Consider the following 13,693-nt stretch of genomic DNA (forward strand, 5'->3'; position numbering starts at 1 on the left):
CCGTGTTTGCTGTGTACCGCCGCTGTGTACACTTCATTAGGACGTGTATGTGTGGCTACCTGCAATTAAGAAACCACGTGGAAAGGATTTTCTCTTCCTGTATTCCGTGTGTGAACGTTGTCCGGCAGTGAACCAACCTACGGGAGTGTTTGTCTTAGAGAGAGAGAGAGAGAGAGAGAGAGAGAGAGAGAGAGAGAGAGAGAGAGAGAGAGAGAGAGAGAGAGAGAGAGAGAGAGAGAGAGAGAGTGAGTGAGTGAGTGAGTGAGTGTAGAAGTAGAAGGGACCGTCACGAGGCACACATAAAGGGAGACACATGAGCCGAGTGTTACGCTGTTAAGGGTTCGTCGTCTTTCTGTCCCGCAAGTTAACGGTCTCATCAAGTATTCTGTCAGACGTGAACCCACCTCTTCCTGCCTTAATTAATCCCTTCCACCTGCGACCTGAAGCAGATTTACGGCCTCTCCCTCCTGCCGGGCCGCTAATGTGCCGGGCCGGGCGAGTGCTGAGGGCCTGCGGGTAAGGGTGCTTTATACGAGAGGATTTCTGGGGCTTCCTGGGGCGGGGGTGCTACTGCTAAGTGGTGCTGATGCTGTTAAGGGAGTAGTGGGCGGGGGGAGGAGGGGGAACTGGGGGCACTGGCGTTGAGGGCTGCAGATGAGGAGATTGTTAAACACTTTAATTGAAATTGTGTTGATGTGTGGACTAATTTTCCTGCAGCACTCTGGAAAATTGCGTTCATACCTGCCTCCCTGCCTGTGTGTGTGTGTGTGTGTGTGTGTGTGTGTGTGTGTGTGTGTTGGGTTAATTTATTCAAATCAAAGAATGGGGAGGTTGAGATTTCGTGACACAGTTCTGGGTGAACGCGGCAGCCTGGTGTGCGGGGATGTGTTGGGGAGGGCGGCAGCGGCAGCAGGAAGAGGTTCAGGGCCAGGCTGAGAATTCCATTACCTCCAAACCAAGGCGCCTTACAATTTGTTTCCTTGACTCTCCACTGTCTGGGAAAACTGGTGAATGTCTTTGTGTGCCTGTGATTACTACTGACACTAATACAGTAGTTATAATAATAATAATAATAATAATAATAATAATAATAATAATAATAATAATAATAATGCTCTACTACTACTACTACTACTACTACTTTCACTACTTTTATTACTTCTGCTATTATTTCTCCTCCTCCTCCTCCTCCTCCTCCTCCTCCTACTGCCACCACCACCACCAAGCCCCCTGTACTACAAACGTCTCCCCCCATCAATGCCTTACGCTCACCCCTTCCCTCCCTCTCTTCTCCCCCGACAGGTGTAAAAGCAAGAACTACCCGCCCCTCATGCCCACCACCTCCATTGTGATCGTCTTCCACAACGAGGCGTGGTCCACCCTGCTGCGCACCGTGTGGTCCATCATTCAGCGGTCCCCTCGCGCCCTACTGCAGGAGATCCTACTCGTTGACGATGCTTCCGAGCGAGGTGAGTGGCCCGGGTTGGTTTTGTTGTTTGTTGTTGTTGTTGTTGTTGTTGTTGTTGTTGTTGTTGTTGTTGTTTTCTTTCTTTTTGTCTTTGTGTTTCTTTGTCCCCCCTTTTCTTTCTTTTTTTCCTTCCTTCCTTCCTTCCTTCCTTCCTTCCTTCCTTCCTTTTTCTTTTTTTTTCTTTTTTTTATTTGTATATTTGTTTTTTTGTTTTTTTTGTTTATTTAGGCCTCAGGTCAGTATTGCTCTCTCTCTCTCTCTCTCTCTCTCTCTCTCTCTCTCTCTCTCTCTCTCTCTCTCTCTCTCTCTCTCTCTCTCTCTCTCTCTCTCTCTCTCTCTCTCTCTCTCTCTCTCTCTCTCTCTCTCTCTCTCTCTGTGTGTGTGTGTGTGTGTGTGTGTGTGTGGGAGCAGCGGGCCTGTGCCGTGTTGCCGCTGCGGTGCATTAGGCAGCGTTCATGTTTGTGAATCAACCTACTTAAACTAGCGTATGCGGTTCGAATCCCAGGGCTGGCCGAACAAACAGCCGCACACTTGCATCGCTGTACCGCTCACCCATCACGGCCCTTCCCGCCCCCGCCCCCCCCCCCGACATATCTGCACCCGTGTGGTAAAAGAGTACGCCTAAACAACAACATCTCAAATAGGTAACTGTTGGTCCGAATTTTGAAACGCTTTGTTCTCTCATTAGGACTGTTTTCAAAGACCTGAGAGATGATTAGCTGGACTCTCAGGGGTGTTTCTTTTTTTCTTTCTCCCTGCTGATATTACATAATTCTTGCTAAACTATCACAAAAATCTTGAAAACATCCTTGAGATCTTTAATAACTTCCAGGAAAGTCTGCTAAAAGTAATCGAAATAAGGCGCTGATACGTTCGAGAGTGCGGCGAACCTCAGGTGTGAACATCTCGAAGATCAGAGGAGAAGAGATGATCCACAATAATAAGTGCTCCTAAATACGCGTCCAGGGATCTCTACTTTTATCTTATCGCGTCTCCTTGCGTCTACTTAGGAAGTGATCCCGCCAGTGCCTCGGTCCTCGCTCTTTGGCAAACGTATTTCTTGTTCTCTCAGCTTCAAGAAACTTGTGGAGCGTAGGAGTTCGTACGTGCTCGATACCGCCCTTTGTTTCCCACCAGGCTTGGGAAAACAGCAGCTAGGGAGGGAAGGAAAAGGAGTGGCACATGTGCACTAGGGAGTGGAAAGAGGAAGGGAACGATGGGTGTGTGCTCCGGGTGGGGGCGGAGGGTAGGTAAGGCTGAGGTGTGGAGGATGGAGGTGGTAGAGAGGCGGCTGGAGGGAGGGTGGGTTTGGCATCTTTGGCACTGAGAGAGCGAGGCGGGGAACGACGCCCGCCACGAGAGAGTTTTGTTACTTTGATTGTTTCTTTTTACCATGGAACACCGCATGAATTTGAATGAGTCATAAAAGAAGGTAGTTTCATTCCAAAACATGACGTCATTTCCACGTATCTGCGTACTTCCATTCCCGTTGTATTGCGTTGCGTTGCGTTGCATTGCGTTGTAAGCGCCTGGGCGTTTCCAACTTTGCATACGCGCGCCCACGGGCACGCACATTTAGCATTTCCAGTGTTGTTGGTTGGATTTCAGCGAGGAGGAAGGAAGAATGCGCGAATGTAAACGGAGGCAAACCTGTGTAACCAGACCTGAGGGAGGGATGGATGGGCAGGGGAAGGAGAGGAGAGAGGGGTGGGGGCCTTCTCACCACCACGCTTCCAGCACACCATACCCTTCCCGCCCTCCCCACCACAAGCCCGAGACGAAATGTGTTGGGTGTGAATTAGACCTAATTATCATATGACATAAAAGAAACATTACCCAGCTCGCCCTACGAAAACATGGTCCTAACGATTACACCGGCAAATTGTTTTATTCCACGTTCAGTCCGCCGCTGCTCGCAGTTATGTACTAAAAAATTCACGTTATGCCCGTGTACGCGCGTGAATTTGCCCATTTAAATTCGGGCCCATTATTTAGAACTCGCTTCCACTGTGTACCTGAGAGCCACGTGAACAGCGGTATCACACGCACTATTTTTCCCGCACGCTGGTGGGGCTGCCAGTCGCGGGGGGTAAGGTGTCCAGACGATCAGAATGGATGGTCGAAATTTGCATCGTCCGCTGGTGGTCGTGTCGTTTATAAATGCCTTTGTGAAGGGACCGAATTTGCGTGTTCGCTTGAAAGATGTGGTAGGAGGAGGAAGGGTGGAGTTGAGCGAGGCGAGAAGGGACGGAGGGAAACGAAAATGGACCTTGCAGGGCGAGGGTGGGGGCGCTCCTCTAATGAAGCAATTTGTCTGGAGGTGCTGGGAAGGACAGCCCACGGAGGGTATACTGCATAACTTTATTATTATTTTTTTTTCGTCCCGTCTCGCCAAAACTCACTTTGCATGAAGCTCGAGACAGAAGCCCCTGCATGACCGCCGCCGCTGGAATGGATGGACTTCTCTCCCTCGTCATGAAATTCAGGCGTGACGCGGCTTCGCTCGCACATGTTCACCGGCATGTGTTGGCGGCGGCTGCCTTTACTCAGTCCTGTTATTACACCACTTAGGATATTGTTGCAAGCCTCGGTCTCCTTGCCGCCGCCTCGCCCTGCCCTCCCCACTCCCCGCCGCTCCACGCTTTCCACCTGCCACCCCACATGTATAAGCACTGAGGACGTATTATTATTATTATTATTATTATTATTATTATTATTATTATTATTATTATTATTATTATTATTATTATCATTATTGTTATTATTATTATTATTATTATTATTATTATTATTATTATTATTATTATTATTATTATTATTGCTATTGTTGTTGTTGTATTACTGCCACTGCTGCTGCTGCTACTACTACTACTACTATTACTACTACTACTACTACTACTACTACTACTACTACTACTACTACTACTACTACTACTACTACTACTACTACTACTACTATTACTACTACTACTTTTTTTTATCATTGCCAACCTTTCCTCGCAAGGCAACGAGTGGTGTGAAATTATGCTAACTTTACGGTTTAAACAGAAGCATTGATAAGGTAATAAGAACGTTTTAATTCATCACCTGCCGTCAAATATATCAATGAGAAATCCGTGTGTGTGTGTGTGTGTGTGTGTGTGTGTGTGTGTGTGTGTGTGTGTGTGTGTGTGATATACGTACACCCGATGAAACTTGCTTGTGTGTTGCAGTCTGGCTCCAAGTGTGTCAAAATAAGTGTCATCCTGGTTGAAATTTTCCAGGGATGTTTCTTAGAGGGTCTGCTACATAGTGTTCCACGGACCCAGCAATGCAGATTTCTTCACCATGTCAGCAGTTTTGGTCACAGAACGTTTATTTTGTTATTACCGAAGAGTTGTTCGAAAGTCCCACCCTTATATACAGATGAGAGGTCAGTGACGCAAGTCATTCACCCTCCAGATTAGGTCATAGGTCACGCCTTGACATGACCACCGTTGGCCGCAAAATGCTTTCGTTACATAACCAATACACTTAAGACATCCATATTGGCGTCGCCGAGGTGTCATGCTCTGATGCTCTGCTCCCTGTCACCATCCACTTCTCTTACAAACCCACATCCGTAGCTGCATTCGCAATCACGTAATTATGAAGCTTGCTGGCCACACACGCCCTCAGGCGATAACAGGAGGAGGACGGATAGTTTGTTTATTGTTTGTGTATTCATGTGTTTTTAATTTATTTTTATTTATTTCTACTTTATATATTTATTTTATTTTTTATTATGTTTTTATTTATTTATTTTCGTGAGCGTGGTGTCCGGCTGATCAGGTGAAGCCGGTGGTGTGCATCCCTTGCTGGGCTGGAGAAGCTATCAGCAGAGTCTCTAATCCTTGTGTACAGTCCACCGAGACTGGCATGAAATGAGTGGTGGCCAGGCAGAGGGTGGACAGATCAGCTGAACCGCCACCTGAGGGAGGAGTGAAGAGCTGGACCGGGGACTGACGCAGGGGACCACACGAGATAAGCCTTGGAGTGGATGTGGAGCACGCGGGACAAGGAGGGATACGATTTAACAGTTTCGAGGCTCAGCGTGTCAGAGTGGCAGGGGAGGAATTAATTTCGATATTTAATAGCTCTGCACGGCATGGTCGTAAATCCAACGAGCCAGTCTGAAAATAATTGTGTAATAAAGTCGTAACTCACGCCAGAGGAGACACTAAGTATTCGCCGATAAAATCACACAACACTTCGTCGCCTTACGTAATATGAACGCTGAGATTACACCTAATGCAGTGATTCACAGCGCGAGGGGACATTAGTGAGTGCTTGCTTACTCATCTGGAGGGATTCTCACCTCAGGGAAAAAGTGTAAAACTTCTCAGAAATGTTACATCTTAAATAGATTTGACTATATTATATTCAGATAGTGCTTTACAACGGCTTAGATGTGTGTGTGTGTGTGTGTGTGTGTGTGTGTGTTGTCTTATCTTGTCTTAGTCTTGTCTTGCATCGGCTCAGCCCAGGAATCCCTTAATAACAGTTACATCACTACTACAGTATTATTACCACCACCATCACCACTGCCACTGCGATTACTGCTACTACTAGCAATAATAACTATGAAAATACTACTACTACTACTACTACTACTACTACTACTACTACTACTACTACTACTACTACTACTACTATTAATAATAATAACAATAATAATAATAATAATAATAATAATAATAATAATAATAATAATATAATTATTAGCAATAACAAAAACTTCACTCCTTGCTCTGTCTCTCTTATTTTTTTCACCATAAACCTCCTGTCTTATCTCTCGTGATGTACTTCTAGGTGACTTTTACGCCAACACTCACACCTGCACACATGATGTCTTTCTCTCCATATTCCAATCTCACATAACGCAAACATACCTGCAATGCCCTCAGCGCCACATGGACAGCTGTTGAATGGGTCCTTGAAATCCTTGTATTTGGCTTCTTTCCTCACCTAAATATCATGCTAAAAAACCGAGCATTTAGCGAAGGTTCAGGTGTGACTTAGTAAAACTGTAATGTGAAGAAATACAGCAGTGACTTACAAAACCCTACATGAATCTTCGTTTGCTTAGTCCACATGGGCCACAAGATTTTATCCTCCCTAGATAAGAGGACAAAACTATACCTGTGTATTTGTTGCGCGTAGCCGCAGTGCCGCCCTGTACTTGACTTATGTGTGATGATGGCGGTGAGGGAGAGGAGGATAGTGGTGATGACGATGATAATGATGATAATGATAATAATAATAATAATAATAATAATAATAATAATAATAATAATAATTGTCATTGTTTTATTATTATTATTATTATTATTAGACTCTTATAACAAAATAAAGGCGTCGGCTTGGCCACGCTAACTCCATTCACTAAATCTCAAACAAGACCTTTATTTTCCGGCTTGCCTTCGAGAGAGGGAAGACAGACACAAGGCAGACTAGGTCCCCGACCGACCCACCCATGAACTCTGGCCTAATTGGATCACTATGTTGACAGCCGTCAATGTTAGCTGCTTCACGCGACGGCCAGCAGCCTGCACTGGTGAAACTGCAAATGAAGGACAAAGTGATGAAATTCAGTTGGTGTCTGGTCCAGTTTTACCACAAGTGTTTTGTTTTTCTTGATGACATCACAGCTGTGAAAAGATTTTATGTCTACACTGAGCGCTGTCACAACACACGATGAAAACTCGGTGCGAGCAAAGCTGGCCTGATCCAGATCAGTTCAGCCTACAGGTGCTCGCTTCATCAACTGACACACACACACACACACACACACACACACACACACACACACACACACACACACACACACACACACACACACACACACACATCAAGCGTATATTTAATATTAACGACGCAAAGACTATCAAAACAACGAGAACCTCCATTAATCCTAACGTTCCACAGAAGGCATCGCATCATCAGTTACTTTATCTCAGCACTTCCCTCCACAGACTACCTGGGCGAGGAGCTGGAGCAGTATGTGAAGACGCTGCCGGTGCCCGTCAAGGTGCTGCGGACCGGGGAACGCTCGGGGCTGATTCGCGCCCGCCTGCTGGGAGCCCGCGAGGTGACGGGGCAGGTCATCACCTTCCTGGACGCCCACGTGGAGTGCACCGAGGGGTGGCTGGAACCCCTTCTGGCCCGCATCGCCGAGGACAGGTGAGAGAGAGAGAGAGAGAGAGAGAGAGAGAGAGAGAGAGAGAGAGAGAGAGAGAGAGAGAGAGAGAGAGAGAAACTGGACATAGGAAGAGGCAATGACAACAAAACACAGTCGAAGTAAAGGACAAAAAAAAAATAAACAAAGGCAGTGAACAACTGTTTCTAGCAGAACAAACATCTCCAGCTTCACACACACACACACACACACACACACACACACACACACACACACACACACACACACACACACACACACACACACACACACACACACACACACGACCTCGTTAACCTTAGCTAATTACCGGCAGGCTTTCCATCACCTCAGAGTCTTGCATCACCTGAGCTTCTCCACTGTCTCTCTCTCCCCACCGCCCACATTCACTTGTCCTCCACGCCCCTTTCATCCCCCAGCTCCACCCAAGTGTATGGAACTACGTAGGAAGAAAGGATATTAAGAAATTTGGTTTATTACGTGGGTACGAGTGTGTGTGTGTGTGTGTGTGTGTGTGTGTGTGTGTGTGTGTGTGTGTTTTATAGGAATTAATTCTTCTATCAGCTTATTGATTGTACTCTCTCTCTCTCTCTCTCTCTCTCTCTCTCTCTCTCTCTCTCTCTCTCTCTCTCTCTCTCTCTCTCTCTCTCTCTCTCTCTCTCTCTCTCTCTCTCTCTCTCTCCGGATCCTTGTTAATCTTGCTTGAAATCCTTCCATAAATAGGCTTTCCGGATCAGCCTCGTGTGACCTGGACGTGAATCTAGTAACTAGGGACCCAATGTATGCTAGTGCTATTATTACCTTTCCCGTGTCCCTGTTTGTGTTGGCGGCGCGCAATCCAATATTTCAATCTGTATCAGTTAGCACGTAATCTCCGTTTTTCATTCGATAGTTGCAAACGGGCTGATTAATTTTCGTGTTTTCATTTGTAGTGGATTTTCCTTTTACTTTTTTTTCTGTTATTTTACCGCTACCAGCTACTGTATGGGTGAGAATTTTGACATGTTTTATATTTGTATCCGGAATGGAATAGCTATCGAAGTATTAGTTGTGTGACTTGCAGACTGTATTGCCGTAATTCTGTTTTTTTTTTTTTCGTGTAACTAAGATGAGCCAAGAGCTATAAATACAAAACCTTCAGATACGAGGCCTGCTTCACTGCCGCTCCCTCACGCCTTCTGGGGAGTGAAACGCGCCTGTACTCCGAGTGACAGTTTAGTTTCGAAAGTGTCTTGATGCTACGAGATGCTCCCAATCATAGCAAGGCTGAAAGGAACCTCAAGGAGCAGTATAACTTGCGACAATTATTTACCGCGAGAGATTGATATAAGGGGGGGGGGGGATTGATACACAAAAATGACAACGTAAGTACAGTGATACCAGACATTCATTGGTTGGGTTTTTATACATCACCAGACCTTAAAGTTAAAGAGAAAATAAATAAAGTAACAATGTAGGTAGTCAACTTGCTATACTTCATGCATTTTCATACTTTTAAACTCGTCTGTGTTGAAGACCGTCAGACCTAGGGGAATTTTGTCATCCATGATAGTTTGAATGTATATGCATTTATTTCCATACATCATCACTTGATTGTCTGTAATGTGTCTTGAAACGTATTCCCGAAGCCAGACCAGCACCGGGAAATCTTGGAAATCTTGGAAGTGTTGCGGTTGTTGGCCTGCATGGCTCTCGTCTCGTGGCTGAGTGAAGTTATTTACAATACTTCATTCTTTACACATGCTAATTAAGGCCAGCAAAGCACCTCCAAGCTACATAATGCAATGGCAATAAGCGCTCTCTCCGTCAATAGAATTTGTGTCATTAAAGTCTGATTTTGAAGTACAATATTTGATGGAACAAAAAACCTGAAAACGCTCATTACGTGCAAGACAAAGTTCAGTAATGAGTTAAAACCCTATGGAATATGTTTGAATATGCCTGGAAACACGATGCCGACAGGAAAATAAATATCATCATGCAGTTTTCATTAAAAAGAATCGCACCAATGGCATGTAGTAATCGGCACGGGCTGGGTGGTGGGCGGCGCTGCGGGGTTGCCTGGCCTGTGTTTTGCTGTGTTGTTCATACACGGTGCTGCTGCTTCACCTGTAGTACTTGTGTGTGCTGCTCGGTGACTGCTTGAGAGAGAGGCGGCTCGTGAGGACACACACACACACACACACACACACACACACACACACACACACACACATCTCTCTCTCTCTCTCTCTCTCTCTCTCTCTCTCTCTCTCTCTCTCTCTCTCTCTCTCTCTCTCTCTCTCTCTCTCTCTCTCTCTCTCTCTCTCTCTAGCACATCAGACGTAAATTCCCACCAAGCACACTCCGTCCTCATACGTTGGGAGGAAATGTTACTAAGTTGACAGGCTGCCGGAGTTACTATGTCCTCCCTATTTTGAAAAGGGTGTACCAAGTGCCAGGGAGGAGGAGGTGGAGGCTACGAGACAAAGTGGAGTTGCTAATTCTTTAGATGATGGTAATTCAGAGAGAGAGAGAGAGAGAGAGAGAGAGAGAGAGAGAGAGAGAGAGAGAGAGAGAGAGAGAGAGAGAGAGAGATTAATATGGACAGGTACAACGGACAAACACAAAACAAGGTGTACATATTATAACTGAAATAAACACAGACAAAGGTAAGGATGGAAATTAGAGAGAGAGAGAGAGAGAGAGAGAGAGAGAGAGAGAGAGAGAGAGAGAGAGAGAGAGAGAGAGAGAGAGAGAGAGAGAGAGAGAGGAGTACACAGAACTTTTAAACAGTTTGGCAGATGGAAGAAATTATTATTATTGCAATGGCATGAAGCGAGAAACTCCGGAGACTTCATATTTTGTCCTGGAATTAGACTTGCGAGAAAAACGTAAAATGTACCCTTGATTTTTTTTTTCTCTATTTTTTTCAGTGCTTGTTTAATATGTATGAGAACTTTCTTTCTTTCTTTCCTTATTTTTAGTATAAACATTTTTCTACACGTCCTTTAATAAGTGTTGTTTATGCACGTCAAGAATATTATTCAAGTCTTTTTCGTGTCTTTTTTTTCGTCTTTGTAAAGTTAAACGCAACGTTAAACGCAACTCGACAGACCATTTATGCTGGAATTTGCCGTTGTGGTGGTGATGGTGGTGATAGTAGTAGTAGTAGTAGTAGTAGTAGTAGTAGTAGTAGTAGCAGCAGCAGCAGTAGTAGTATCGGTGATTGTGATAGTGGCAATTGAATTAGTTGTAGCGGTAGTAGTAGCAGCAGCAGAAGTAGGAATAATAGTAGCAGTGGTAGTAGTATGATCAGGACTGTACTCCCAGTGTTAGAAATGGGACGAAGGAATAGGAGGAGAAGACTTAAATTGTGTTCATTGTGTGCTGATGTAGAGCAGTGCTTACTCGCCTTGTAACTTTCCACTGCTGTGCTGCAGTAATCCTTCAGGTGAACACGTCCCTGGAGAGCCGCTACAGTATCCGTCAGTAATCGGTTGTGATACCTATAAGTCTCTCTCTGTCTCTCTCTCTCTCTCTCTCTCTCTCTCTCTCTCTCTCTCTCTCTCTCTCTCTCTCTCTCTCTCTCTTGTTTCACTTTAATCCCAGCCTTCCCTTCCTCCTCGGAATTTTCATTATTTCTTTGTTTTCTTTTATCTTTCCCCCTCGCATACTCTTTTTTATTCTTTTCCCCCGTTTCCTCATTCTTTCTCTTCTTGACATCAATGGCTAAGTTGATACTGCATCAGAAATACGATAGTCAATCATTTCTCGCTTACGGATCTCTCCCTTCTATTATTCTTTCCCCCTTCTCTCTCTCTCTCTCTCTCTCTCTCTCTCTCTCTCTCTCTCTCTCTCTCTCTCTCTCTTTTCTGTGCGTGTTCAGTTTTTCCTTCCTCCGGTCGCTCTCCCCTTGCCCCTCTCCGCCCTCGCTCCATTCACGTCATCCCTCGACACGCGGAAACGACTCATATACACTGACCTTCCCGGGGACACAAAGTCAGGGTGAAGTGAACTGGACGACTCCCAGCGCTCGTAAAATACTACCTTGTAAAAACTCCTGGTGATGATGGTGACAGCGCAAGAGGGAAGGAAAAATACGAGTAAAAAAAGAGAGGAGACAAAAAAGAGCAGAAGTAAAAGTTGGAGAAGTAGAAACGGGGGAGTTTTGAGTAAAAGGAAAACTCCGGAAGGACGTGAGAAGGGAAAAAGTTGAGTAAAAACTATGTAATTAACAAAGATAAATAGTCAAAGAAAACTCCAAACACTTACTCGTTATGAAAAGTAAATAATTTGATGTAGAAACTATATTAATTTAATGAACGAAAATTAAAACAGATAAAGTTCCAAAATCCGTCTGAAAAAAAAATAAGTAGAGACTATATATAAACTTACAAAGAAAAATAAGTAAAGAAGGAAAATTCCAAAACGTTCAGTACATTGCGGCATCTTTCCATCCAAGGCCTTGACCAGCAGAGCCAAAGACCACCACCACGCCTCCTGCTGGCTGGCGGACGAACCTCGACCTCCTGACGGTGACAGATCGCCTTGCAATCCCAGTGGGGGTCTGGCGTGGTGACCCTGGACGTGCCGCAGCTCCTGGACAAGGCTGGATTCTCCCACGGCTGCAGGGCCCCGCATGGATTCCATTTAACCTTTCGTTCTTTTGTTGATTTCCTCGCATGGGTTGCAAGAGGCGGAGAGTTACGCGGGCGCGATTGTGGGATTAGTGATTTGTGGTAATGACAGTAATATTAATGCAGGTGCTGGTGGTGGTAGTAGTAGTTGTAGTAGTACTAGTAGTAGAAATAGCTTGTGTGTGTGTGTGTGTGTGTGTGTGTGTGTGTGTGTGTATGTGTGTGTGTGCTTGCGTGCGTGCGTGCGTGCGTGCGTGTCTGTGCACTTGACAAGAATGGTTAAATAACAATCATCCAACGCACAAAAACTCCCACGAATTTTTTAAGACATTTTTTTCGACATTTCGCGTCAGTTTTCTTTTTAAGCATCTTACTTTAGGGATTAAAGGGACTTGAAATAATGGACGTGAGTGCTTGGTCTCGTTCACCTGCATTACCTACAAAGCCCTGCTGCTGATGGCCAATTTTCCCACACCGGTCCTCCTCCTCCTCCTCCTCCTCCTCCTCCTCCTCCTCCTCCTCTACTTGCAGCATCAAACATAAAAACCTAATGTCATAAAATAAGGCACGATAATGAACACGTGAGCCTCGGCGCAGCGGCATCACTGGCCTGGCGTCCCTTACACTCTTCAGCACCGGCGCCACGTTATCACCATTAGCTGTACGGAAAAGTTATTATTGATCCACTCCACCCTGTTTTTAGGCTGCCGTTACTGTCATGACCTCACGGTGGATACTGCTCTCTCTCTCTCTCTCTCTCTCTCTCTCTCTGTCTCTCTCTCTCTCTCTCTCTCTCTCTCTCTCTCTCTCTCTCTCTCTCTCTCTCTCTCTCTCTCTCTCTCTCTCTCTCTCTCGCTAAGTACCATTGGTGTGAAGGTTTTAATTTCACACTTTACCGATGAGAAGTCCTTTACTCTTATTTTCTTAAGTGTGTGAGAGGTGGTGGTGGCTTGTGTGTGTGTGTGTGTGTGTGTGTGTGTGTGTGTGTGTGCAGACAGCTAGATGAATAAATAGAAAAGAGAAACAGGTACATAAGTAAAGTAGATAGATAGATACATCATTGAATATAACGAAACCAACATACATAGATACGATGATTGATAAATAGATACAAAGATAGACAGATCAATAATTAAGTTTAGATATGATTTCCACGTATTCGTGTTTCAAACCTCAAGACGAACATAACATTTTCCCTCGTACGACTGACTGACTGACACAGGCAAGTCACCACAACACAGGGTCATGTGGCTCCGTTTTCTGTGGTTTGCTCCTCCCGTCAATTAGTTGGAGGCGGGCGGTCATTTCTTTCCCGGCCTGACACACGCGGCCCGGATCGTCCCTCCGCGGCGAGTCGGATGCCCACTATTTCACGTCCAACGAGTCTCATGTGTTTTTGATCAGATGGAG

General features: G+C 45.2%; 1 protein-coding gene across 2 annotated transcripts in view; it reads left to right on the top strand.

Annotated features, from left to right (window-relative positions):
• The window catches only part of LOC135089082 (polypeptide N-acetylgalactosaminyltransferase 5-like), an 83,133-nt gene that overhangs the window by 48,731 nt on the left and 20,709 nt on the right, over positions 1–13,693 (top strand). For both annotated transcript variants that reach the window (XM_063984313.1, XM_063984305.1), the window contains exons 4-5: positions 1,303–1,469; positions 7,462–7,669. In XM_063984313.1, the coding sequence (XP_063840383.1) occupies positions 1,303–1,469; positions 7,462–7,669 (375 nt within the window). The remainder of the gene's footprint in view (positions 1–1,302; positions 1,470–7,461; positions 7,670–13,693) is intronic.

The sequence above is a fragment of the Scylla paramamosain genome, chromosome 3 (genome assembly GCF_035594125.1).
Source record: "Scylla paramamosain isolate STU-SP2022 chromosome 3, ASM3559412v1, whole genome shotgun sequence".
Classification (NCBI taxonomy): Eukaryota; Metazoa; Arthropoda; class Malacostraca; order Decapoda; family Portunidae; genus Scylla; species Scylla paramamosain.